General features: G+C 38.7%; 1 protein-coding gene across 12 annotated transcripts in view; it reads right to left on the minus strand.

Moving 5' to 3' along the window:
• GABRR3 (gamma-aminobutyric acid type A receptor subunit rho3) overlaps positions 1-27,950 on the minus strand; it is a 46,156-nt gene that overhangs the window by 5,047 nt on the left and 13,159 nt on the right. For 11 of the 12 annotated variants that reach the window (XM_087755840.1, XM_087755844.1, XM_087755843.1 and 8 more), the window contains 5 exons: positions 10,826-10,893; positions 9,064-9,287; positions 6,037-6,119; positions 5,050-5,190; positions 2,113-2,265 (listed from right to left, as the gene is read on the minus strand). In XM_087755840.1, the coding sequence (XP_087611966.1) occupies positions 2,113-2,265; positions 5,050-5,190; positions 6,037-6,119; positions 9,064-9,287; positions 10,826-10,893 (669 nt within the window). The remainder of the gene's footprint in view (positions 1-2,112; positions 2,266-5,049; positions 5,191-6,036; positions 6,120-9,063; positions 9,288-10,825; positions 10,894-27,950) is intronic. The other variant, XM_087755849.1, reaches the window with a different exon arrangement.

Consider the following 27,950-nt stretch of genomic DNA (forward strand, 5'->3'; position numbering starts at 1 on the left):
AAGCAGGTTTGTGGCCTTCCCTCACTTGCCAGAGCCAGGGTCTCCACTACACACTTTCTTGTCCCGGAGAATCACTAAAGAATCACCAATTTCCCTCCCAACCCCTTCTCAAATTGTACTTCTTGAGAACATGTATCAGCTTGTATGTCTCTGTCATAACTCTACAGCTCTTTAAAAACACTCTAGCATAAAAATGCTATATCCATTGAAACTAAGAAATACTTATTTACTTCAGTGTGTCCAGAATGTCACCCTCGTCCTTTCAATCTCTCCTCTTACGTGCAGGTATTCATTTCATTTTGTTTTGCTCAGTCTCAGAAAAAACAAAACAAAACAAAACAAAACAAAACAAAACAAAACAAAACAAAACAAAACAAAACAAAACAAAACAAAACAAAACACCAACACCCAACCCAGGCCCTGCTTTTAAAGAAATTAATGTAGCATTGGGAGTGAAGACATTTCAATAACACCTGTGAGACAGCACTGGCTGATAGCATGGCCTTTCGGCTGTGTCTCAGTATAGCCTTTCTCCAGTTATATGATAGTTCAAGTCCACTGGAACATACAAGAGTTTTCCCTCTCCTTCTCTGCAAGTTCCTTAGGTTGAAGGATGGAGTTTGAAATACACCATATAAGAGGAAATAAATTTATTTAAAATACGTCTACCCTAGGCTAGGGAGCTAAGCTTTTTAAACTTTGTTGTTAACATTGCCTATAAATTATGTATGCTTATGCTAATGAAATATGCGTTATTCATAGAACTCCTGATGCATAACCTTCTGCAGAAATCCTATATAAATTAAAGAACATGATCAGCAAAACCATCTTGACAACATTACAAATGACCTACTGAGAATGAAAACTTTATTTTCAAAGATGAAATTAAATTTCTTATAAATAAAAGGAATTGGTAGATGCATTAATAAAAGTAGGTAGGAGGTACAATAACTTGTTTTAGACTAACAAACAGATTTATATCTCATGTATTAATACCTTTAGACTGTGCCAATAGAAAGGGACCTGAGGTAGCTACAGTCCTATTTTTTTCTAGGTTGATATAGCTGTAGATAAAAATTGAGGGCTCCCTCAGTACATGCAAGTTTGTTTCTTAAACAAAGACCTCAAATTTTCACTTGTCTAAGAAATATGGCAACATACATTTGGCTTCTGGGACTAGCATCAGTGAGAAGAAAGAACAGGAACTTCTTTACTAATTTTGAAACTGACAGTTGCAGGACTCAGATGCATTATGGTTACATTGGATATCTTAACAAATTTCCATCAGATCTTCACAGAAATGCTAATCTTTGAAAAAATGTACTCATTCCAAGGCCATCAGCATTAAATTCCCAACAAAGGCAGTCTTGAAGTGGTATCAACTGATTCATCACTGAGAAAATAATGTTATAAAAACCCCACTGTAATTAGTCTTTTTCTCCTGCACTGTGGCATTCAGAACAAAAACTGTGAGAGCAAAAAGATGCCCAGCTTACTCTTTGGCTTCCACAGAAGCCTGTGTGCCTTGCACAGTTAAGGCACCAAAGCAAACATTTTCAAGGTGCCTAACAAAGAAAGGCTTTGCTACATAGGACAAGTCAGGAAACTCCTTCCAAGTTGGTAGGAAGATATCAAATGTTTCTAGAGAGAAAGCAGAGCTGCAAAGCTTTTAAATAGATTGTGCTATGCCTATTAAGTATCTCTCATGAACCATGGATTTGGGGACGGATCTGACTCCCTGTTACTACCTGTTACTTTGCTGGGAAGAGAGGAGGAAAAAAACAAGAAAGTCTTTGCAAAAAAAAAAAAAAAAAAAAAGGAATAAAGTAAAATTCTGCACAGGGAAATCTGCAGAATCATCCCTTTTTCCTTCTATAGTGTGTGAGCTGTTTTCTATTATAGCAAAGCCAGTCTGAACAAATATCTCATTTCCAAATGTAGAGACTGACTAAAGGAATTTGTGGTAGGGACAACAGTGGCAATAATAGTGTTTTTCAGGCAATTACCTGATATACTTTCTCATGTCCTGTGTAAATAGGAAGCTAAGGTAACTTCAAAACCTCTCCCCTATCCATTCTATACTTCCCAAAAGAATACACATTAAAGGTTTACCTAGTGATACCCTGGCAGGAACGGCTCTTCTGTCAATCCAAAATGAAACCCAAGACAGCATCACCATCAGCATGGCTGGGAAATAGGATTGTAGCACAAAAAAGAAAATATGTCTCCGGAGCGCGAAGTTTATAAAAAGTCGATTGTACCAACCTATTGAAAAAAAGAGAGAGGAACAGGTTGGGGGAGAAGAGAGCCGTGGTATTTGTGAGCTCTGTTCACTGGCCTCCTCCTTCCAGTAGCAATGCTGTATCCACATCAGTAATAGTAAATGCCTAAGACATATTGCCACCACCTTGGTTTTATATAGTGCTTTACAAACTGTCCATCATACCTCATTAAAATACTGCTGCCTTGGTAGTGAGGCATCACGACTGCATAAATAAAATACTATATTATAATTGAGGTTAGGAAATTGCAAAAAAGTAAATAGACTTCAAATGCAACTGCCGGGAAAATACAGACAGAATATAATTGTCCAGTCCAGCTAGGACAGTGAAGCCAACACCCTGCCTCCCCCAAAAAGTAGCCTCCCTTCCCTCACGCTGCAAACCCTCAGCAACAAGCAGCGCTTCTTTCCCTGCGGTCAGGCCGGTTTGCCTGCCCAGCGCTGACTTCAGGGGAAAGGGTGCCATCTAGTGAGTTTTGGGGCATAGGCTGTCTGTGCAGCGAAGCACGTCTCCCTCCTGCCATGGGAGGGAAATCAGTTTATAGCGAGGTGAAAAGAAGACAGAAGTGGCTGGCTGCGCAGCGTCTGCCTGTGCTGTACAAATACAGACATCAATGAGCCTGCGTGGGAGCAGCCATGCCATCACAAAGAGTGAGTTTATAAAAAATAATATCTCAACAATAACCTCATCTAATATTAAATAAACACTCTCTATGTGGAGAAGGTTTTTAGTTTTAAAAATTATTGTCTCAAAAATGGATTTAAATTGTTGCTCCTTTGGAGGCCAGGGAACTCCGAAAGCCTAAATGCTACGCATGTGTAGTTCACTGAGATGCACAGGAAAGGATATGCAGAACCTAAAACGCGTAAAGCTGCTTTGTGAGCAGCATTTTTGTCCATTTTTTTGCCCAAGACTCCTCAGGGGGAGATGGCTCCCGTTAGAGTTGTGCTGATTGCTCCCCACTATTACTCACTTTCGGGGGGGCAGGGTCTGTGTGTAATCAATTTCTTCCAACAAGAAGCAAAATAAAAGAACACGAGAAAGTGGAACCTCCTGACTGCAACAAAAGCCAAAGAAAAGTGTATGTCTACAAAGGGCAGTGTTCTAATTAATAGATATGGTACATGCATTATTTAGGTACCATGCATTGGTACCATGCATTGGTGTGCAGTGGTCCCTGCAACTTAAAAAAATACCCCGCTGTATAAGCTCGTCATCAAAACATCTGCAATGTCAGTGTTAAGCAGTTACACTTTGCAAAGTCAAAGGTGCTGTGAAGGTGCTGCAAAGGCCTGGGTACAGGGGTGGTATGAGGTTGCACTTCTGTGCACAAGGCCCTATTTGCTTGCATAAGTGTTTTTTGATGAGAATAGCAAGGCAGAAAGAAGCCAGCTGAGTTCCTGGAACCCAGTTTCAACACACATTGATAGCAGTTTGGTGGAAAACATGCCAGTCTCCTTGCAACAGGGACAAATTTGACGTAGCTCTCAGCAAGGCACAGTTATCATAGTAAAGTATCACTCGCTCTCTTCTCACGTGACAGTGGCCCTTGAAAGCTGGAGCTCTGTTCTTAGCTCATACACGAGCAAGAGATAAGGATGAAGAACCTGATCAAGCTGTGAATTCCTCACTGCTTAGGCTGCATCATAATTTAAACTGGAATTTCTGCACTGAATCTCAGCCACTGCAAACTTGGATGAATGGCTCTTTTTTAAATGCAAAAAGAACTTATCCTGTAAATAAAAGACAGTAAATAAATGTATTTGCAGCTTTCTTTTATGTTTTAAAGGCGTTTTTCCAAAGTGTTATGCATTTCATCATATTATATGGAATAATTTCTATTTTATTAATCTGCCTTGATAAAAAGGGCAATATCCACACTGAAATGAATTGACTCAGACTGGAAAGTACAGTAGCAAGCATGCTGTTTTATCTGGTTAAAAATGTATGGTTAGACTACTCACATAAAGAAGTATTTCAAAATTTATAACTGCATGTACAAATAAAGAAAATAAGAAAATAAAATCCACCTTGCATGAAATCAAGACTATAACAATCTCCTAAAGCCTTGTGCAGTTTGCCAGAGAGTATAGTTCAAGATCTATAGGGAGAATTAAAAACCTGTCTGGGGCAGGTATCTGTATTTAAACAATGTAGCACTGACATAAAGGGATTTTTTTCTGCAACTTTATGTATAAACATGGAACATTAAGCAAACCATGAATTAGACCTCAATAGGTTATAAATGCTGTCATGTGGAAGTCTTATAGTTAGTAGAATTTCAATGACATTTTACAGCTCCAAAAATTAGGAGATTTTGGACAGTAAAACACACTGGGGTTCCTCTTAATTGCTTTCTAGTACTTGACCGTTTAGGGTTTGCATTTTCAAGCTTTTCTATATAACCAGGACCCAAAAATTCCTGTAAACCCAATATTCTAGTGGCTTTCAGAGAAGCACCATGATTTTACAAGAGTTCACAACAGCATATATTCGGTTGTTGTGCATTTTTTGAGGTTCTTTTTGTCAGATGTTAAGTTACAAGTAGTATTATGGCCTCTTCTTCTAATATCAAGGAAGTATTACATTGGTAATATGAAGAGAACTGAGGACCTAGGCCAACAGACCAGTGTGATTGACAGACCTCATTTTAACTGAGATCTCTCAGCAGTAACAGTCATTTATTAGCAACAAATTTAAATGTGAAAGACATTCTGCATGATTGTGTCCTGTGCTTCTCTTTTTTAATGTCAGGGGCTTACTGTACCAGTACTGCTGTAAAAAGCAAGTCCACTGGAAGCACTGAATTCTTCGATGAAAAACTGGGAGAGGGAGATGTGCTCATCTGTGCTCAGGGACTTGTTTCCATGTTTCCAGTATAACATCAGATCATCTTCATTGTATGCATCTATGAGAAAGTAAAAACTAAATCACCTCTTCTGCTGGAATAATGCTTCTGTTTTCTTTTCTTAGGGATAGGAGACCACTCAAACAATTTGGGAAAACCCCAAAGAAACATTTTTTTTCACATCAATTTGCCAGTTAGACAACATGGAAAAATTTGCAAAGACTGTATTCCATCGTGTTCCAAGTGGAGCCCGGTGCTGTGCGCTGCCAGCAGCTTACCTGACAGATGGGGGACATGGGCACGCTCAGGGTCACAAGGCATATGGGATCGGAGCTCTGGAGCTGGCACACTGAGCTGGCTGCCTGAACACTGGGGATCTGTTCTCTTTTCCAAGACTAAACAACAAACCAGCATCCCAGTTTTACTCATAATCCAAATAAGAATAAATTTTGAGATATCAAAAGGCTCTGCAAAACAGAATTACCTTTTGTTTCCAGCTCTACAGCTTACTACAGACAACTGAGTCAGGGGTGAGAGAGCAGACATTTCACAGTAACACAAGCACTCATTTTCATTTTTCCATGAGGTCAAATATTGACATCTTATTTTACTTTTAACTTGCACTTTTTTTTTCTCAGAAAAAAACCATTATTTTTGACAGAGGAAACATTTTTAGATTTAGGCCTTGGAATATCAACCCAGTCGAAACAAAGCACGGTGCATAATGGTTTTTCTGTCTTCCCAAAGCTCACTGAGTTCTGGAAAGATCCCAAACTGGCCATGGTTTAATATGTACAGATTGAAGTGTTCAGGTCACACAGCAAAATAAGTGAAAACAGTGTTAAGAACAAGACAGAGTGCTGGTAAGAATGCACATATGAAGAACAGGTATGAATTAAAACTTACAGCTTTCCAGTTCTAAAGAACAGTTCTGAGTGTCCAGAGGAAACCTACTGAAATCCATGAAACACATAGCAGAAACTGTTATTCTGCAGAAAGGAACAGAAAAACAGAAATTAAATGAAAAATTTCATACTTTCTTAGGGTTGTGCTGATATCTTCATGAGATCTCCACTCAATCGACTGTTTAGAATCCCAATGAGTCTTTCTACTTTTTTTAGACGCTTCCAAAATTGCTTCAAGATAGTGAGATAAAACTAAATCAGTGAGAGAACTATGGTTTTTAAACATAAATAGTCTTTCTTATTAAGTACATTACCTTCAATTTTTAAACCCTTTATTGGCCTGATCTTTCATGAGCCTTTCACACCTTTTGCTTTGAAGGGTTACGCTTATGAAGATTAACAAGGAGAGTTCACATTTCTTGACTGGATTTCTCATAGGCTAAAGTAGATAATATTACAGATTAGAGCAAATGTTATTTCAGCTGCTATTTTCCCAGCTAGAATGGTTATAGTATTTAATTGCATAAAAAGATAAGCTGCAATTTCTGGAAGCCTACTCTCCCATTCAACACCATGGAAATCCCTTATACTCTAAAAAGGTTAAGGAAATCTACACAAAGACATTATTTTGCATTCCACAGCTTTTCCACAAATGTTTAGAAGGTAAAAGTGCCTTGATATTTTAACCAATAAACAAAAAAAAGGCCAGAGGCAGCAATTTAAATATGGTAAATATTGCCAAATTTCCCTTCCTTGTCACAGCTTGTCATTTGATGTTTTAGTTTGATTTTACAGTTTTCCCCAAACTGAATCCTACAGGGTTTTAAGTGATAAGGGATATACTGGGTATATAAGTAAGCTTTGAAAACTTGTGATTGGTAATCACACTGTGGCTCAATTTTTACAAATCTGAGATTTTACTGGCTTAAAATGAGATTGTAAGAGTGGTACATCTTTAAAATCATGCATAGGACTTCCAACTATGGATGTTGTTTCTGTCTTTTAGCTATTGACTGAAGGATCAGAGGAACAACAAGAAAATGTTGATTGAAAAAAAAAAAAGACAGACTATTTTAGCAACAAATCTGGATTTTTCTTCTGCTTTGCTTCAATAAAATCCTGGATGCTAGGCACTGAAGAAAAACTGTGGAATATGCAGATTTCTTGCACATAAGTATTTGGAATATAATCTACCCACTGCACATAAAACTGGCAATACAAAAAGGGTGTTTTAATGAGCATCTGATTCTTTAGGAACATACACATTAACACCACTCAGGCTAGAAACACATTGTTTCACTTTAATTGTTTTAAAACCTTGGTTCACCAGCCTTTAGGTCACCCCTTTCCCTGCCTCAGTTTGATAAGAACTGATAGAGAAGGAAAGGAAGAGGACAGGGCACTTGTCCTTCCTGCTTATGTCCAGGAAGAAATCCACAGGTCTGGCAGGAACCCTGGGGCTTTGCTATTCACTGGCACCTGAAGGTGAAGCTGGCTGCAAGCTCACCTGTCAGAGCAAGGAGGAATCACCCAGTACACATCATCTGGTAATGCAGGGTTAGGGAAAGATAACTGTGGGAGCAGAGAGGATGAAGGCAAGGAAGAAAAGTAGAGCACCAGCTTGCAAATGTGATGCAGGACACAGGGCAAGGGCTCCCATCACAGAAGGGATTCCGAGCAATGAGCAAACGTAGCAAACTGATTCATACTGTGTCTCTCCCTCAGCTCTACGTCCTCCTTTTCCTTCCCTCCCATCTCACTTTTTCCTTTCTTTCCATTTCTGTCCTTCCCATCACATGCTCCCTTTGGTTTGTAACTATTTGTGCACAATTTCTTGCCGTTAATCTTGATGACACTTTACCTCTCCAGCAAGCTGACAGAACGTGTTTGCCCATCTTATGTCTCTTCACCACTCTTCCTTCCCCCAGCTGAAAGTATGTCATACCCCTCACAAGGAGAGCCACTGCTGTAAGCCTCAGTGTTGCAGTGTAGTTCCTCTGATCCCTCTCTCTCTCTCATGAAGCATGGAAATGAATATACCAATAAAATGCATACTTCACCTCATTCTTTCTTACTGGTCAGTGTGATTCTTGAACATACACTATTTTAAAGTGGTGTACAGCTGTTGTTGTGACGGTTTCTGCATGTCTTCATGAGAAGGTAGATAAATTCATTACTTGTTGGAACAATTGTTACATAGCCAAAATTTCAAGTGCTTGCATAAATCTTCAAACTATCCAGATTAGATGAAATATCACCTCTGTGCACAGGCCTAATTAGTAACAAACTGGAGGACTGTGATTTCTGCAATGCACAGGCCTCAGGGCCTTTACCCTGGGGGGAAAATTCCTCCACTAAAACGATTTCTGCCACATCATCCAAATCTGCTTCATAAAGAAAAGCAATAATATGTAGATAGAAGGGAGACACATTTAATGACCTTGCTGTTCCAGTCCTGCAATTGCTGTTTCACTTTCCAGTTCCTCGTAGTCACACAACATGCCTGTCTAACATGGCTGGTATCAGCATCAGTAATCTGGTCTCCGTGCCTATCTGGAGCCCCGATTAATATCAGTGGCATGTTTATAGGTATCGCAGGGTGAAAATAGCTGAGACAGACAGTTTTAAAAGATTCAGGGGCAAAAAACCCACATTTGTTCTTTGCTAATAATTTTAGGCTTTACTGTACTCAATAGTAAAACTACTGTGATATTACTAAAACTACTGGCAATGAATTAACACTTGATAAACTTCAGCATTATTTACACACACGAAAAAACTGCCATTAACCTGTGACAGGAAACAATATGTGAATGACAGAAAAATATGTTATTTATATGTTATCAATCCTAAATTTATTTTCCCACTGGTACACTGGTCACCAGTTCCCATTATCTGAAGCCAGGGGATTAATGCCAGTCCAGTATCCGAATCTTAACTGCAAGTATTTCCAGTAATTTCTCACTGTACAGACTGTTGGTCAACAATTGCAGTCATGTATTTTCTTATAAAAGGGTATTGTTCTTACCGTAGACTGAAGAGTACATTGCCATCCGGGTACACTCGGAGCATGACGTTTTCCACAGTTGTATCATGGATGAAAGATCTTTTGGAGTGTACAAAAAATACATCAGGTACCCAGATCTTTTTTATCAGTCTTCCATCAAAAGTCATACTTTTGTTTTTGTTACTATGAAATGAAAGTCTCTCATCCTTCCAGTAATGTCTGAGATATAAAGTCATTGTGAAGTCCTTTGTTTAATTAAAAATAAAAGAAGACAATGCTTGTTTTATTCATATACAATAGAAAACAATACAAAGTAATCAACTCATGCAAAGAATCAGTTTCTTCTCTGGACATCATGTGGAGGATCCTCAATGAGAGGAATCAAACACCACTCAATGAGTTTAAGTATAGATTAGAACTACCTCTGAGACACTGACTGTTTGCCTTGTCACTGGTGTCTGAGTCTGAGGTTCATACTTCATTTATACGTCGATAAAACTTTTACAGATTTCAGTGGTCTGCTGGATTGGGCCATCAATGAAGTGACAAAGAAACTTTAAAACCGACCAAAGGCAAATGGAAAGGCATTTCCTTTGGAAATCTTCACAAGTTTTTCCCAGAATGGACTGTGGTTCCTTTAAAAAGGGATTAATTTGAGTTCTTCATGAGCACTAGGTCAATTTGTAAAATCCATTAATCTGTACATTTGGTACAAATATTGTACAGGGGTCTTAGATTAGTACGTTTATGAATGAAATGCATCATAAAGGAAAAATGCAATGAATTTCATAAGAGTAAACAATTAAATTTTACAATAATTACAATTTTTTTAAATATGAAAGATTGTTACAAATATTTTATCATCCTATTTAGAGAAATAACATGACTGCAAATATACATCTGGAAAGAGATGGAGAGGATGTTGCAAACCCAGTCTGAGCTTCTGCACAGCCTGACTGCTCTGTGCTCACCTATATAACTTTTGCATTATTAGTCAGACATCACTTATCTCAGTAGAGCAATTACTTCTGATAAGAATACTGGGAAGACACTTAGGTGATCTTATGCCCCTGTAATATGATTTTATGATTGGGGTAGGTTTGCAAAGGAATGCAAGGGTTCATACTGACAGATCCCATTGCAAATTCAACACCTACGACAAGAGCTACACTCACTGTGAAAAGATATTGTAAATGAGATCTCTTTGCACAGTTAATGTGCCCTGCTATTCTAGGACAGAGCAACTCGGCACTAATGTCTCGATGGCATTATTAGTTACAATTTTGGCTAAGAAATGAACAGCCTGCATTCCAGTGCTACAGGTCCTTGATTGCAGTGAGGGTGTCTCTTTCCTAGGACCATTCCCAGAACTGATTTTTCTATTTCCATTTCTTATGGCCACAGCTCCAACCATGCCAGAAATGATGGGAATATTCAGATCTGCATCAGCAAAGGAAGCAAAGGACATGAAGCCTCAGCATCTAATGTGCAGAGCACTAAGAGCTCATGTGGAAGCCCATGGGGCTTGCTGAAAGATTGGCATGTTCAAATCAGAGCACTATCCAGTCTGATCTGTTCCTCTTGCCCAGGGAGAAATTCAACATGTGCTCTTATATAACACTTACTAGTTTAAATGGGAATGACTGGCATGCTTCAAGGCAAAGTTGTGCTCTTTAAGGGTTTGCTTTCTTTAACTGTATTATTCTATACCATCCAGCTGGATGTTTCTGAGACCCTGAATTTTGGCTGAAACTCTTTATGCCAGTGCTACTAACCAACTTACCATGTCCACTTCAGATATGCTGTCAATGCTTTCTACCTGCACATCAATGCCCACAGGTATTGGCGACCCTTCAATGTAACAGAATGAAAGAGTGATGAGGAGCGTAAATCCATATTTTTAAAGGGAAGATTGTGTATTAGCAACATACAGAGACTACCCCATCCCAGCAGTTACTACGGTCTGTCCACCTTAGTACACTGAATGAGAAAGTCCATGGCAACAAAGTAAAACCAAATGCTAAACTGTTGTAAAAGTAAGTACAAAATCTTCAGTGATCTTTTTGCAGCCAGACTAGTTGTTATTGGTGTCGCAATTTGAACAGCAGTGACAGCTTCCTTGCAATGCCAAAGCTAATGAACTGCTTGGAGTGCTACTTAGAACTGTCACAGGGAAAAGCTGAGTAAATATATCAAATACATTAAAGACTGCAACACTTACTTACCAGTTCCAATGCTTATTCCCACACTCATAAACAAAATATCTATTACGCCTCCTAATTATCTTTACTTACTTAACTATTTAAAGTTTGGCGTAGATATTTGTGAAAAAGGATTGCTTGCTCACTACCTCATAAGGGAAAAGCTATACACATACTAAGCATGTTCTGTGATGGAGTGTTGTGTATTACTGAGTACCTAGTTTGTTATCAAGTACAATACATGCCAGACTACACTAGGTGACTTTATTTTATATACTACCCCACTATTTCATGCCACTGAAAAAGGCTGCGAGCTTGTAACACAACGGGATCGGAACGAACAAATTATAAAACCATATTTGCATTTTTACAATAAAGTGACTAAAAATCAATTTAAAATTACAGCACAATATAAAATTATTCCCATTCTCATCAGTGTACAATATCTAGAATGAAGGATGTAGTTCTGTATGGGTTACGTACCTGTGTAATTTTCAGCGAGTAAGTCATTCCACTAAAGCAATTGACTAATCACTTCCTTACGAAGTAGGGAGAGGAGAGAGATGTGTGCATATATGTGCATACACCCCCCTCCCCCGAAGAATATTCTGCATTTGGCATGAAATTGATAGTAATGATTGTACATGGGATTCCAAATACGTTTGTTAAAAACGGTCAGTTAAAATATTTCTAAAGTACTAATTTAAAATAACCTGGTACAAAACATGAGTATGAGGAAGCCTGAACAGCAGGAGATAGCAACAGCTTTTTTAATTTGTCTTTTTCTTTTCTTTTCCTTTTATCAGTGTCATACCAAAATAGTCCAGAAATATCACTCTCCTGATAACCAGCCACAATACTGTGTCTCTTTTTGGAATTATCCTTAAAATAGCAGCCCTCGAGGATTACACAGCTGCCTCCAGTTCTTACCAGTTAGAGATCTTGAACTATTTTTGAGGTATTTTAAAATCTGGCTCTGTAATCTCTTGATTTGACTTGTATTTTTTAATGGAGGGTTTGACCCTGCGCAGAACAGATGAAGATGCATTGTGTATGGGAAAGCAAGGTGAAATGTGTTCAGAGTTAGCAGGGCACACAGGAGCATGTTTCAGCACTAACAAGAGCTGTGCTGTCTCACTTGGAAATCACGTCTCCCTCTGAGAGGAATGCATCGCTTAGTCTGTTGGCCAAAGCTCAAAACAAAATTCAGAGCTCCAGACAGCAAAGTTCAGTCAATTAATTTATTAGTAAAACACTAGACAGCACTTGGTAAAATGCTGCTGCTTTTGGAGAATAGAGACAGCAGGAGACATCTGCCCTAGAGGCTGACGCACAAGAGTATTGATGTATATATCCAGCCAGGCTTCTTCACACAAACCAATAAAAATTTTTATGCCTCTCCTAAACCAGTTTTGACCACTGCTTGTCTTTGTTTTGACCACACCACACAAATAGTTTACTTATGCTAAATACCAACTTGTACCAAGTACTGGTACAAAAATGCCTGGTTGTAATCAGAGTGGAGTCATCTTCTCAGTATTCCACTGAAATGTAAACTACCTTGTAAACTAAAGACAGGTTTAGCCTAAGCAGGAGTCATTGTGGGATTTATACATGATGTGAACATTGTTCACAAATGGCATTCACACATCATTTAAATGCAAACACTGCAGAAAGATGAGGTGTTGTCTATCGAGCTCCTCATTTGCATGGTGAAACAGGCCAAGCCTACATTGCAGAGCTGACACCTGCGCTAGCTGTACACAAGGCAGGGTGGCTCAGGGAGCAGGCTGGGTGTAGAAGCACGGCATGCACAGAGCATGATCAGTACAAAAGCTGACTAACATGTGAACAGCATTGAAGATAGAAATCTGGCCTCAGCCCTTGGCTCCCTTTAAAGTCAATGCAGTGCAACAGGCACATTCTAGGTTGGGGTGAGATGGCTTGTGATTTGGAAATGCCTGTTGGTTACCAGGGTTGCTTAGAGTGACTGCAAATAGGCAGATGAACTGTCTATTATCTAACCTTACCCACCACGAAGCTTCAGCTTCTTGATACTGTAGGTGTGTCCAAACTCTTACCCTGGGACTATAGCAGAGGCGCATTGTAGGATAGACTGAAAGTGCTCATATCTGGGTGTACATTTGATCTTAACTGCTATCGCTAAAACTTTGGTGGATGATTTGCTTGACTAGCATGTTAAAAACAGGGGGTTTAGTCCTATTTATGTAGAATTATGTGGGTGGAAGGGGAGGAGAGGGGAGCAGCTCTCTACATAAAAGAATGGCTTTACCAGTTTCTGAGTCAAGGACAAATCTAAAGCAAATAAAGTTAAATGTCTACCATCAACATTCTTCAAACAGGCAAGGAGCTACCCACAAATCATATCACAGAACAGGATGACTGGCTTTCTAAGCCATATATCATATGTAGTGAGGAAAAGGTTTTTCTTAGTGACAGCTGCCCAAGTGCGATCATGGCAGTCCTAATACTTTCTTGGGATTTGCAAAAATTACAGACAATTTCCTACCCCAACAAGCACTATTCCAGTGTGAGCACAATTTCATTCAATAATTCACCTCATCTGGGCACATATAAAGGAACTGATCACAGAACTAGAAATTAGTGGCAGCTTATGATTACATTTGTTACATGCGGACAAACAAAGTGCCAGTTTTACACAAATACACACAGAGGCACTTGATTCTTTGAAAGGACAGCTTGCACTATGTTGGGAACTGTTATAAAACCAAGTCAGTGGGGACACTGAATAACATAAAAGAGATCAAAAGCTATGGCCAGGAGAAATACAGTGGATGACTCTAAAGTGAGTTAAAAAGGGAACTGTTACAATGAAATTTGTTCCTGATTAGGTAGAAATGCTAGAACTGTGAAACAGACTCCTTACAAAGAGATTCCTCTTCTCTGTCTGGTGAAAGGCCAAAGACCATACTCATGCTGCTTAATGAAGAAATACTGTTCAGCCTAGCATCCACCACAGACAATTATGAAACTACATCCTCTGACCCCAGCCCTGACCTATTATTGACATATCCTAGCAGCTACAAATATTTTCTTCCTATTCTGACACTACTTTGGCAACAAATGTCAGTAGATGATAAAGACACTAAACACTGCACATACATGCAACCCCGGTCAGTTCAGTGTGCTGTTTACTTTTCTAATCTGAAGCATTTTTATACTTTTGTCACTAACACTGCCACCCCCATAAGATCAATATTGACCTTACTCTGGTGTAGGCCTTCTGAGCCTTGTAGTTTTCTGGGAATATTTCTTTCTGTGTTTAAAAACCAACTTCACTAGAAACAGTAATAATTAACTATTGGCAACAGGTTGCTGAGAACTGTAATTTCTTCACCACTTGAATTTGTTTTACCACAATTGGATGTTTTTTAAAAAATAACACTTCAATAAGCATTGGAAAGGATTCTAAACCAGCCAGAACAGTGAAGTGATTTGTCTATCCCTATGTCTGCACCACAGCTTTCTCCCTAGCATATTGAGAATTTCAATCTCTGGCTGACCATCAGGCAACAACATCAAATTCACTTTGAAAAAAAGTAACTATAGCAAAGCTGTGTTTTTTTATTTTGCAGTATGACAAAACTGGGGATGGCAGAGAGGATTTTGTTATTAAATTGAGCAGCTTCAGTTGCTTCTGGACCGTTGCTACAAATCATTATTTTAGAGGGATTAGTGATTTTCACAATGGAGGGTCCACAGATTTTCAAGACAATTACGCCTCAGCAGAAAAAACAGAATTGTTTTCAGATAGGTTTATCTTCACACAAGCCATTTCCAGTCTTTTATTTTAAAGGTTTAAACATAGCAAAAGAATTCCTTGATGAGCATGGAATTTTTTTAATAGATAGTAAGGCAGGCAAATTCTATAATACCCTTTTTAGAAGGGCTATTATGTAAAAAGCATATCCTTTTAGCATTTTAGAATCAATTTGTACAGTAATAATGACGGGTTTAGTGAATTCTGTAGTATTTTTGTAATAGTCAGACCTTTGAACACGCAGCAGATTGCACCTGAAATTCCATAAGATAAATGTTGAATTTAGAAAAAACAGCCACTGTGTCCCAGTTGGCTTTGTCACAGTGTATACTGGAGAAAAGCTAGGTGCACAGAAAGCTGCCAGTAGGAGACAGAGACAAGGGAAGGATTAATGTCTGTAGGAATACTTTCTTCTATGAAAGTCTTGTGGGCCTGTAGAGGAAGAAAACCAGATAGAAATGTAAACAAGCCCCAGGGAAGTGAAGCTATGTGGATGTATTTACTTTCCTCTGGCAATGAGCGAAACAGGAGAATTACTGGCAATGGTGTTTTCTTCTTGTTACTGTTTTGTTTCTTTCTTATTGTTAACAATGACTTAAATGCATAGTAAGTTTGAATCTTTAAGCTATTATACTAAGAAGAACAATGTGGAGTATAAATTACATGGGTTGTATGCTTGCAGGTGTTCAACATTAATCATCTCTATTAAATTCATGCAAGACTGCTTGTTAGTCCCTATACAGCCCCAACCCAGAGGCAGGCTAAAATCTGCCTACCTAAAGAGAAGTTAGAGACTAAGTAGAAGTGTTGACTGAAATATAGATTATTATTTAGCTTGAAGTACATAGGGATAAGAAATAGAAATAATTTAGGCATACATGGAAATCAAGACAAAGTGAAGGAATTAGGAGAATCAAATAAGAGATTTGGTCAAGATGACCTTTGTGACAAGCCAACCTGAAAGAAGAAAAAAGAAGAAGTGGGACTTTAGAACAGGAATAAATCACGACATTCTAAATGCCCTGAACACCTGGGAATTTCTGATTGTTCAAAACAGACACACATATTGTGTAATCCAAATGAAGTAATGTAAAATACAAGGTATATAAGCGCGGAGTAAAATAGTTTGATTTACCACACTCTGCGGAGGTGGTCCACCGATATATCGTTGCCTAAAAATAAAGCAAACCTAGAGATACCCATTGTCTGCTGAAAATTTCTGTAACAGAAATTGGCAACCCAGATGAGACTCTAGGACACAGGAGATCGTAAATTAGAGGTCCTTCTGAATAACCCGTTACCAACACTCCCAGAGCCAGCAGAGAGGACCAGGTGAGTCCAGAGTTTTGGGAACGGTTGAATCCAGACGGATTTACTAAGTCTCTCTTGTGTTTAAACTTGCTGTTTATATATATACATATTATTTTTTCCGTAAGATAGTGTGATGGGATCAACACCCAGCATAGAAAGGGGGATGCCCCTTGCTGAGGTTCTACAAAATTGGAAAAAGATACCCCTGGCACAGACTTTACAGAAATAAAGGTTAATATTATTATGCCAGGAGGAATGGCCATTCCTAACTCGAACTAGAGGTGGAGGACCAATGGATATTTGGCCTCCTGTTGGTACTTTTGAGTCACATAAACAAAAATTTTTACGGATTATTTTAGAAGATTCCGGAAGCCAAGATATTGATTATTGGTATATTTGGTACAATTGGGCACAACAGCAGAAGAAACCGCAAAATCAAAAATTTGGGGAACATTTACTTCCTTCTGCCCCTGAGGCTGAGGAACCTAAATCTTCTCCTAAATGGGTTGGTGTGTATCCTGTGCAATTGGATTACATTCCAAACCCTAGAGCAGGACCTGGAGCTCTGCCAGAAGTTCCTGCTGTGGTCAGACATGAGCCGTGGAAAGAAGGAGATTTAGTAACTTGGCAAGCTAAAAGGCCAAGATTACACGATGATGCAGAAAAATGTGCTCAAATGCTCTCTGGCATCATAACTGATTATTTCCCTAATTGGAGTGCTATGAGGACCTTACTTCGAGAACTATTTCAACCAGAGGAAAGAGGAAAAATTTTTCAAAAAGATAGGGAAATTGCTCAAAGAGGACAGGGGTTAGACCCCTGGCCTGAACAAAACCCTGAGTGGGATGTGACAACTACAGAAGAAAGAAGGACTTACCAGGCTGCTGGCCAACAATTAGTGGAAGCAGTCAAGCAAGCAGGAGGCAGAGTGACTAATTGCACCAAAGTAAGGGAATGTCGGCAAAGGCTTGATGAACATCCAAGTGATTACTGGGGACGATTAAAAGCTACTCTATTAAAATATGGGGGCATGACTCGGGACAGTTTTCAAGCACCTTTAGCAATTAGTGTATTTGTAGATCAATCAGCCCCGGATATTAGTAAATATTTTAAGAAACATATGCCTGGTTGGCAAGGAGAAACTTCAACAAAAATTTTAAGTATTGCTACCTTTGTATATGATGGGAGGAGTGAAGAGAAACAAAAACAAGAAGAAGAAAAATTGAAGGCTGAACGGAAAAAGGAAAGAAAGGAGAAAGAAAGGGAAATCACTTTATTGGCAGAGGCAGTTACTCAAGGATATAATCAGAGAGGAAGAGGTCGGGGTTTTCCCCAAAGATGCCCTAGAGGAAGGGGGTTCCGAGGTAGAGGAGGAGGTCCCTCCCCTAGTTTCCCTTATTCTAACCCTCTTGAGTGTTTTTATTGTGGAAATTTAGGATATTTACAGCGGGCATGTCCTCTTAGACCACTTGCTGCGCCAAGAGAAGGAGAACCGACCGACAGACCCTCTCGACCCCATTCGCAATAAGGATCCGCTATCGTCTGAAATAGATTTATGGAACTGACTGGAATCAAGGTAGATCATAACGGTCATATAACAGCTAAGGTAAATGGTTTCTTAGTAGATTTTTTAGTAGATACGGGGGCTATATTATCTTTGTTAAATTTTCAAGTGTCTCAAACATCCTCAGAAACTGTAATAATTGATGGTGTGCTAGGGAAAAAAGAATTGTTTTTATCTTTACCTCTCCCGGTGGTGCTTGGAGGAAAATTAGTGTGGGGGCGGTTTGTTATTTCTCCAGAAACTCCTGTATCCTTATTGGCGTGAGATTTATTACAAGAACTTGGAACATGTATATCTCTGACACCAAACAGAGTTCAATTAATAATGATGGGGGCATCTATTGTGCAAATAGAAGAAAGAAAAATTAAGGAACAAGAAATACCTGTGGAATTGGCAAATGTCCCTAAAACATTATGGAGTACTTCTGGAGATGAGGTGGGATTGCTGAAATCTGCTGAACCAGTCATAATTAAAACAAAAGGAGGGACCCCACCCTCCATTCGGCAGTATCCTATTGTATCAGAAGCAATACCTAGTATTGGGAAACAGGTTGAGAAATTTTTGAAAACTGGAATTCTGAAAGAATGCCAGAGTCCTTATAACACACCGATTTTACCAGTCAGTAAAAATAGACTTGATAAAGATGGGGACCCTGAATATCGATTTGTACAAGATTTGAGAGCAATTAATGAACATGTATTGCCCCACATCCCGTAGTGCCAGATCCAAATTTAATTCTGACACAAATCCCACCTTGGGGACATTATTACACAGTTTTAGATTTGACCAGAGCCTTCTTTAGTATACCTATTGCTGAGGAGAGTCAATTAATCTTTGCCTGTACATGGCAAGGTAAACAATTAACCTGGACTCGACTCCCACAAGGGTTTACTAGTTCTCCGACCATTTATTCACAAATTCTAAAAAATTATTTAAGGGATCTTGTCTTTCCTTGTTCATCAGTTTTAATTCAATATGTGGGTGACTTATTGATTGTAAGTAAAACAAAGGATGATTGTATTTGTGATACTAAATATTTATGTGAACAATTACGTAAGAAAGGTCATAGGGTCTCCCTGTCCAAATTACAATTCTGTCAAACCAAGGTAAAATATCTGTGATTTCTTTTAAGTCCCGGGAAGAGAGAAGTTGATCCTGATCGAGTAAAAATTATATGAGAATTATCAAGACCTACTGCGAAAAAACAGTTAAGGGGATTTTTAGGGCAGGTAGGGTTCTGTAGACCATGGATTCCTGGGTTTAGTGAAATTGCTAAACCCTTGCATGAAGCCACCTGAAATGAAGAAGTTGAGCCCCTTACATGGGGACCTGAGAGAGAGAAAGCTTTTCGGACTTTAACAACAGCTCTATTAAATGCTCCTGCTTTAGGACTTCCTGATTACACAAAACCCTTTAAATTATATTGTGATGAGATGAAAGGAACAGCAAGGGGAATACTTGTACAAACATTAGGGCCACATGAGAGACCGGTTGCATATCTCTCATCTACCCTTGATCCTGTTATCAAGGGAATACCCTTTTGCATAAGGGCCATAGCAGCAGCCGCAGAGATGGTAGAAAAATCAAGATCAGTTGTGTTAGGCCATGCACTAACTGTATGTATACCCCATGAGGTAGAAATACTGTTAGAACAATATGCTGAAAAATCACTTTCTCCACAAAGAGCTCATCGTTACAAGCTAATATTATTATTGGCTGATAATTTGAAATTGGAAAGGTGCAATACTTTGAATCCTGCTACTCTATTACCTTTACCTACTGAAGATGAAAAAGACACCCATGATTGTATTCAAATCCTGAATTTCACTAGCAAACCAGGAGACGATTTGAAGGATCAACCTTTAAATAATCCTGAAATAAATCTCTTTACTGATGGCTCGTCTTACTACAAAAAAGGGCAAAGACTTACAGGGTTTGCAGTAACGACAGAAACTAATGTTTTAATAGCCAATCCCTTACCTGCATCTATGGGAGCTCAAGGTGCAGAACTTGTGGTGCTTACTGAAGCAGCAAATTACGCAAAAGGGAAAAAAGTGAACATTTATACAGACTCTTAAGTATGCTTTTGGAGTTTGTCATGCTACAGGAGTGCTATGGAAAGAAAGAGGATTTCTGACATCAGCAGGAAAAACCATCGCACATGGAAAGGAAATAAAAGACTTACTAGAAGCTATACAGATGCCAAAAGAAATTGCGGTAATCTATATAAAAGCCCACACAGGAAAAAAAGACATCATTTCAAGAGGAAATCATCTAGCAGATCAAGCTGCCCGAGCCGCACCGCAGCAGAAACATCTTTTGATAGCTGTGATGGTAACAAAGGATGAATGGTCTGACCTACCTAATATGGAACAGCTCTATGAATGTTTAACTGAAGATGAACAACTCAATTGGAGAAAACTGGGAGCCCAGAAACAAGGGGAACAGTGGACTCTAAATAATAAGCCCCTCCTACCGAAAAGGTATTTATTACCTTTAACTCGATGGTTTCATGAAAAAACGCATGGAGGACCGGAGAGTCTAGCTTTGAGAATACAATGACTTTGGGCAGCCCCAGGAATCTATGCTGCAGCGAGATGGGTTTGTGAAAATTGCAAATTATGTAAGCAATATGCATCACTACGGATTACTGCACCAGCAGGTAAAAGACCTCCAGCTACCTTTCCATTTCAAAAACTTCAAATCGATTATGCAGAAATGCCAAAAGTAATGGGGTACGCCTATATGTTAGTAATTGTAGATCAATTGTCAGGCTGGGTAGAAGCCTTCCCAGCTCGGAAAAATGATTCTAAAACAGTAGTTAAAGTGTTACTTAAAGAATTGATACCTATGGAGATATGGAGTGCCAGAAATTATTGATCCAGACAGAGGACCTCATTTTACTGCTGCTATTTTAACTCAAATCTATAACGCTTTAGGTGTTAAAAGTAAATTACATACCCCATATCATCCTGAATCATCTGGTCAAGTAGAGAGAATGAATAGGACGCTTAAGGAAAAATTAGTAAAAACTTGTAAACAAACGGGACTTAAATGGCCAGACACTTTAAATTTAGTACTGTGGGACATTAGAAATACACCCAGACAACCTGTAGGAGTTTCTCCTGCAGAAGTCCTTTTTGGAAGAAATCTTGCAGTTCCTGGAACTTATGTAGCTGTGAAAACCAGTCTCCTGAGTGGAGATGAACAAGTAACACAATATCTTTTGTATCTCCAAAACTCTTTTGCCCAAATGAGAAATCATGCTTATTGGTATCAAGGGGTGTCACCTGAAATTCAAGTACATGAAATACAATCTGGAGATTGGTGATCGATGGGATACTTGGACCCACGGTTATGGGGGGTCCAAACAGTGGAATCCTTACCGGGTACCCTATGGCCTTTCAAACTCTATCCTTGCATATCACATTCAGTTATATGGTCCCATCGGGGGAAGTGGAACACAGTGTTATGATTATCAGATGTGGGGAGTTTATGGTGATGGAGATTGGTGCTGTCATGAATACCATTTATCAAGCAATCACTTCACTTATAAATTTAGGATTGTAATATATGCTCAAAAAATGAAATACTCGGCTGTTATAGGGTCACATTAATTGACCTTCACCTTATAATAACATCAAACCTTTGTTAAGCAGAAAACCACGCAGTATAAATACTGTTGGAACAGTTGCTGAAAATGATTGGCAAAATAATGTACACGTATCCTTGCTTAAGTCTTTTGCAATAAATTTAAATTTAAGTGAATGTTGGATTTGTGTGGCACTTCCAAAAACAGTGACTCAAGGATTTCAACTTGTTGGCATTCCCTTGCAAAAGACTATTAATTGGAGAAAATATTGGCACAATACCACTTTTTCTGAACAATATGACGAACAGAAATGGGACATTATTTTGCCAAAACAAGGAAATTTCTCACAGGTGCACTGTGTACAATGATGTTTTCCTTCAGGAAGAAATAACCATTTCTTATGCCAAAATCCTACCTTTGTTGGAAATTGGACTAAGTGCAAAAATATTACTACTATTAATTCAGGGTTAAAATTAAGCTGGAAAGCACCAGAAAATTTAGGGGTATTTTGGCTCTGTGGAAGAAAAGCCTATAAAGCACTATCATCTACTTGGGGAGGAAGATGCACCCTTGGGGTTTTATCTTGGGATTTAGAAATACATCCTAAGATTCCCCCTCAACAAATCTGGCATCACACATACCGGGCACGGAACACAAGAGGATTGAACCCATTAATAGAAAGACCAACTGGGTTTCATTCCTTTCTGCAATGGTTCATTCCTTCATTAGGAGTTAGTAAATTAGAGAAAGCCATTCTAAATATATCAGGAGAAACTGAAAAATTAGCGAATTCCACAGCCCACGGATTGCTCACCTTACAAAAAGAAGTCACAGAATTGTCAAAATTTACTATTCAAAATTGAATGGCATTAGATATGATTTTGGCTTTCCAAGGAGGAGTTTGTACTGTGCTAAATGTCAGCTGCTGTATGTATACGGACAGATCAGGTGAATTGATAACTGATGTACATAAAATCTGGGAAGTTAGCTCATTATTACAACAAGTTCAGAAGGATGATACCTCCTGGAGCTTTTCAGATACTTTCTCATGGTTAACCTCATGATTCCCGAATTTAGCGACTTGGATGAAAAAAGCTTTACTTATCATCTTTGCCATTACTGTAATTTTTGATTGCTCATTGGTGATTTTACAATGCATTATAAGCCTATGCACTAAAATCATAAGCAAAATCACATCTTCTACATTTAGATATAGTTAGCTGCAAAAAATGCAGCTAAAACAAAAGGAGGGAATGTTAACAATGAGTTAAATGCATAGTAAGTTTGAATCTTTAAGCTATTATACTAAGAAGAACAATGTGGAGTATAAATTACATGGGTTGTATGCTTGCAGGTGTTCAACATTAATCATCTCTATTAAATTCATGCAAGACTGCTTGTTAGTCCCTATACAGCCCCAACCCAGAGGCAGGCTAAAATCTGCCTACCTAAAGAGAAGTTAGAGACTAAGTAGAAGTGTTGATTGAAATATAGATTATTATTTAGCTTGAAGTACATAGGGATAAGAAATAGAAATAATTTAGGCATACATGGAAATCAAGACAAAGTGAAGGAATTGGGAGAATCAAATAAGAGATTTGGTCAAGATGACCTTTGTGACAAGCCAACCTGAAAGAAGAAAAAAGAAGAAGTGGGACTTTAGAACGGGAATAAATCACGACATTCTAAATGCCCTGAACACCTGGGAATTTCTGATTGTTCAAAACAGACACACATATTGTGTAATCCAAATGAAGTAATATGTAAAATACAGGTATATAAGTGCGGAGTAAAATAGTTTGATTTACCACACTCTGCGGAGGTGGTCCACCAATATATCGTTGCCTAAAAATAAAGCAAATCTAGAGATACCCATTGTCTGCTGAAAATTTCTGTAACACTTATTTATGTGAGAAATGAAGGTGGGCTGGTATTAGCAGTAGCCAGCTCTTGGAATGGAAGAATGAGCAATGTAAGAGAAAGAATTCCACGAGAAGGAGACTATTAGAGGTCTTGCAAATTACCAAAATATTTCCCTCCTTTCTGGACCACAGCTGTTCCTTCCAGTAACACACTAGAAAAAGCCCTTCCCCTTGCATCAGAGTGAGTCTTCTCCACCACAGTGAGAAGATATTTCTGACCTTTCAGGGAGGGCTGTGGTGCAGAAAAGAAAACAACTTGGTGGCAAAGAGCCATTAGAATTGCAGAATTGTTTGAATATTCATTGGGCCCTATTTTCTTTCCTTTCCCCCTGCTTTTACCTTCAGATGAATTTCAGTGTTACTAATTTAGCTTGAGGAGGCAGGAAGCATAAGGGTGAGTGAGCTAATGGGATCTCTGATCCTCTGAAAATTTGGAATTAAGATGATTGCAGATTGGGATGCAAACTGTCTAGAAAGACTGTTACATCTTGACCAGCTAAATGCTACTAAATTCTTTTCCATCATTTCTAGCACTTGCTAATGTTATTATCCTCTATGGTGGTTGACAGAGATAACCAATTTTAAAACCTCGTTAACACATTGTTAGCATAGGAAATGACAGGTCCTTAAGACACAACATAAAAGAAAAATAAAGTTGTCAAACTTCAATATATATTTACACAGTGAGAACGTGCATGTACACAGTGACAACGATCATGTGGTTCCATAGTCTTTAGATTGCAAAATAGTTCAGAGAGTGTGTGGAAGGGTTTTACTGACAGGAAAACCAAGGCACAGAGGAATAAAAGAATGACCTCCTCTATATGCTAGTCTAAGATTTTTAATGGCCATGTTGATTTTTAGTAAGTGGAGACGGAATGCAGGAACCAAGGAAACCAAGAGCTCACATCAATTACTTTTGCCAGTATTTTGAAATAAGATAGTTCAGAAAATAATAGGGTATAGATAAATAGATGTATAGTAGAAAAAAAGTCACTTTAAAGGATTTCTAAGGATTCGCCCTAATATCTCTCTCAATGTACACAGTTTTGGCTGCTAAGGCAGTCTGCATTGTGGCCCTCAGATCTGAGCTGCTAGAAGTCTCTGTTCATTGTCTGATATTGGCCTGTGCTCACCCTTTCTCACTGAGTTTAAAACATGGGAATGACCATTCCAAGAAATGCTGGCAACATAATTTAATTTCTTACTTTTTCTTCAGTCCAAACTTAAGCTATCTTCTCACAGATTATAAGTTTAGTGGGCTACTGAAAAATCAGTTGAAGTACTTTAGGCCATAGTAGTACAAAGAGATATAAGTCATGAAAAGATCTGACTCTGAGTCTGCTGGCAGTCTTTTGTTTCCTATAGTAGGACCTATGCAGACAGACAGCCTTACCAGAACAAGCAAGCATTATTATACCATTGCAGGACCTCTAACATACCCATCTGCTGGCCTTTATCAGTGCTTCTGGAAGCAGCAAGGACTAAACATAATTCCTACAGTGTTCACTGATGCAGCTGGAAAAGCTGTTCGAGCAAAAGAAACATCCGTTTTCCTAGTCCAATGTCTAGTGGAATTACTCAAATCACTATGCTGGTCTACATCATTTGCATCAGCGGGGGTCTATCTATTGGAGACTTCCAAACAAAAGAGGACCACCACATCACATATAAGGCAACCAAAAAAAAAACCCAACAAAACAAAAAAAATTCCAGGAAAGGGAAAAAAACCGAGCCCCCTCCCCCCCCCCCCCCAAAAAAAAACCAAAACCCACCCAAGAGCCTGGCTTAGAGAATAAGTGCAATGTAACAATGTAGGTTTAGTTTTTTAAAGAACATTTGGGTGTACTGAATTATTGGTTTGCTTCACTCAACCTCACTGTATAATGAACTGCAGACAAAGCAGCATTTCTATAGGAAAAATTTAGAAATAACTTGCTAACAGCTTCCTGGTTTTGCTTCATCTTGACACAGTATGCTTCTCAGAATTTGATCTCTAATCTGGTAATAAATGGACAACGTCAGGACTAAATTTTAAAATCAACAGTCAAATTCTGATTGTGCAGCTGGAATGGCATTGCAATCAACAGAAGAATGCTAAAATACACTCACATAAATGCCAGCAGAGTTGTGTCCATTTGGTCAAAAAAAGGACCTCTTACCTCCACAGAGCAATGGTATACTTTCAAGAGAAAGCAATCAGTCATGTGAGCAAAGTCACAATTATTTCCAGTAACACTGCAGCTGGTAGCATTAGTATCCAACAGTTTTACATTCATTTTCTCCAGTTTTTTTCCTGTGCATGTTCGCTCAGTTTACAAATCAAATTCAGCATGTGCTGCCTCTGTTTTTCCTTTGTTACTTTATTATAAATACTAAAAACTCTGGAGCCTGTAGTCTGCCTCATTTACTTTGCATGTGTGGGGCTAAATGAACTCAAACAAGCCAGATTTAGATTTAAGAGTTCCCTGAACTGAGGGATCTCCAGCAGGTTCAAAACAGCATGAATTTTCCAGCTGCTTTTTCTCCCAAACTGGTGCAAAGGATGATTGACCTTCTTAGGGAAAGGGGCACAGTGGAGCTAGATTAACAAAATCTGTCATTCCAACTCCCTTACATACCCAGAAAATCACAATGGGTTATAGGAGAAGGTAAAAAATTGTCCCTCTTCTAAAGGTAAAGAATAATTTTAAAATACTTGGTTTTCACCTGATCCGACCTGGTTCTTTTTTCTCCCAACAGTATTGTGAATTGCTGCATTGTGCTGCGCTGAATAAATCATGCACTGTGGCATGTGACAGATACAAGCCCTTCATGAATCACAGTACTGAAATGCTTCATTAGATCTGATAAAATCAAACCCAAAATTTCACCTGCTTTAAATACATAAAGCCACAGTGTTGTAAGTCTTTATGCAGTTCAGGGCTATGTTACGACTGCCATGGCAATGACTGTAGCAATGGTATCTCTAATTTCATCTTCTCCTCCAGTTAAGTTTCCTTCTGCTGCACACTTAATCATCAGCGTTCTTCAGAGAAACCCATGCTCTGTGTCTGCTGTCATACAATAATTCTGGGTATGTTACTCAGATTCATGTTTCGGTGAGTTTTGTCCTCTGATGAGGTCACACTTGTGTACTAACTCTCTGCTGCTGCCTTATTAACCTGCCTCTTGTGAAAAACAAACCATTCTTTACTACTGTAACGTCACTGAAATCAATGGTAATATAGGAATAATGGAGTATAAATTTAGGATCAACATTCATTTCGCTGAGACTTTTTTCACTGTGTGCTGTAAAAATGTTAATGGATCTCTGTTTTAGTCTTAGAGGGATTCACACATAAGTATTTCACATACTAAGAGAGTTCTGAAAATTTGGAAGTGTAGGAACTATTGGATGTGACTGAAGAAAGTGCCTCCCATGCCACTATGGCATGTGGATGACAGAAGAGAAACAAAGCTGATGCACTCTTCTGCTGAAAGCTATTTCTGAAAGACAGGAGTACAGCTGAAATCGTACCCATGGCAATGTGATTATTGAGAGGCCTGCGCAATGAAGTCAGTGGAAAAACTACAGCTGGCTTCAATAGGAATTGAATGGGCTCTATGACTAGTGATCTGAAAATAAAAGGACAAGGGGAAAAAGCCTGGTACAGATTTGCTGGGTGTAAAAAAATCCTCACTGCCTGTGGAAAATTACAACTGCCAGATCACAGGGTATATTCTGAAAGCTGCTTTTATGTACATCATAAGTATTGCTTTCTGGGATGAGCCAGTGATAAAGTACATCCCAAACTGTTGTTTGCTTTCATGGAAATGCTACTTCCTTTCTGAGATGACACTCTCAAAAATTTAAATTCCTTCTGCGGCAAAGCAGGTGGTAACAAGATGTCCGGACTAACAGATATTAGACTAGACAGGTACTAGGCAAGAGATATCCTAACTTTTGTTGTCAAGAAACAGACAGATCACAACTATTGTTCAAAATCAGGCAAGATTTTTGCTTTCTGAAAAGACAGGACTTCTAGGGTAACAAGGAACCCTTTCACATTCTCCCAGTGCATCCAGAGGGACTTTTCTTACCCCAGGTCTCCCTCCTGGCATGCTTGCCAGGGCCCAGATTCCAGCAGCTGGTGTCAACAAGAATAGCTCCACAAACTTCCGCTAGCCTTTGAGATATATGTTTGTTCACACAGCCGATTATTGGTCCTCATATATTTTATTTTGGCTTCATAATCCAGAGCAGTTCAGTCTATTTTCATGAATCACGAACACGGAACTGGTGACGCAAAGGCTCAGACAAAGCTTATTAGTGGGGCAGCTTTCTCATTTTACTTTTCATAAAAGAGAGTCAAAATTGGATCCAAACTGTGAACATCCCATTGAATACTCCCTTTATCCACATGCAATTTAATTAAATGAAGAAATAATCATCATAGTGCCCAACAACACAGAAATGACATGGTAATAAACTGAAGGCCTGTGGGTAGTTTTTTAATTTTGTACAGATTTAGGA

The sequence above is a fragment of the Nipponia nippon genome, unplaced genomic scaffold (genome assembly GCF_047370975.1).
Source record: "Nipponia nippon isolate SJK-2023a ecotype South Korea unplaced genomic scaffold, ASM4737097v1 scaffold_2, whole genome shotgun sequence".
In the NCBI taxonomy this organism is placed as follows: domain Eukaryota; kingdom Metazoa; phylum Chordata; class Aves; order Pelecaniformes; family Threskiornithidae; genus Nipponia; species Nipponia nippon.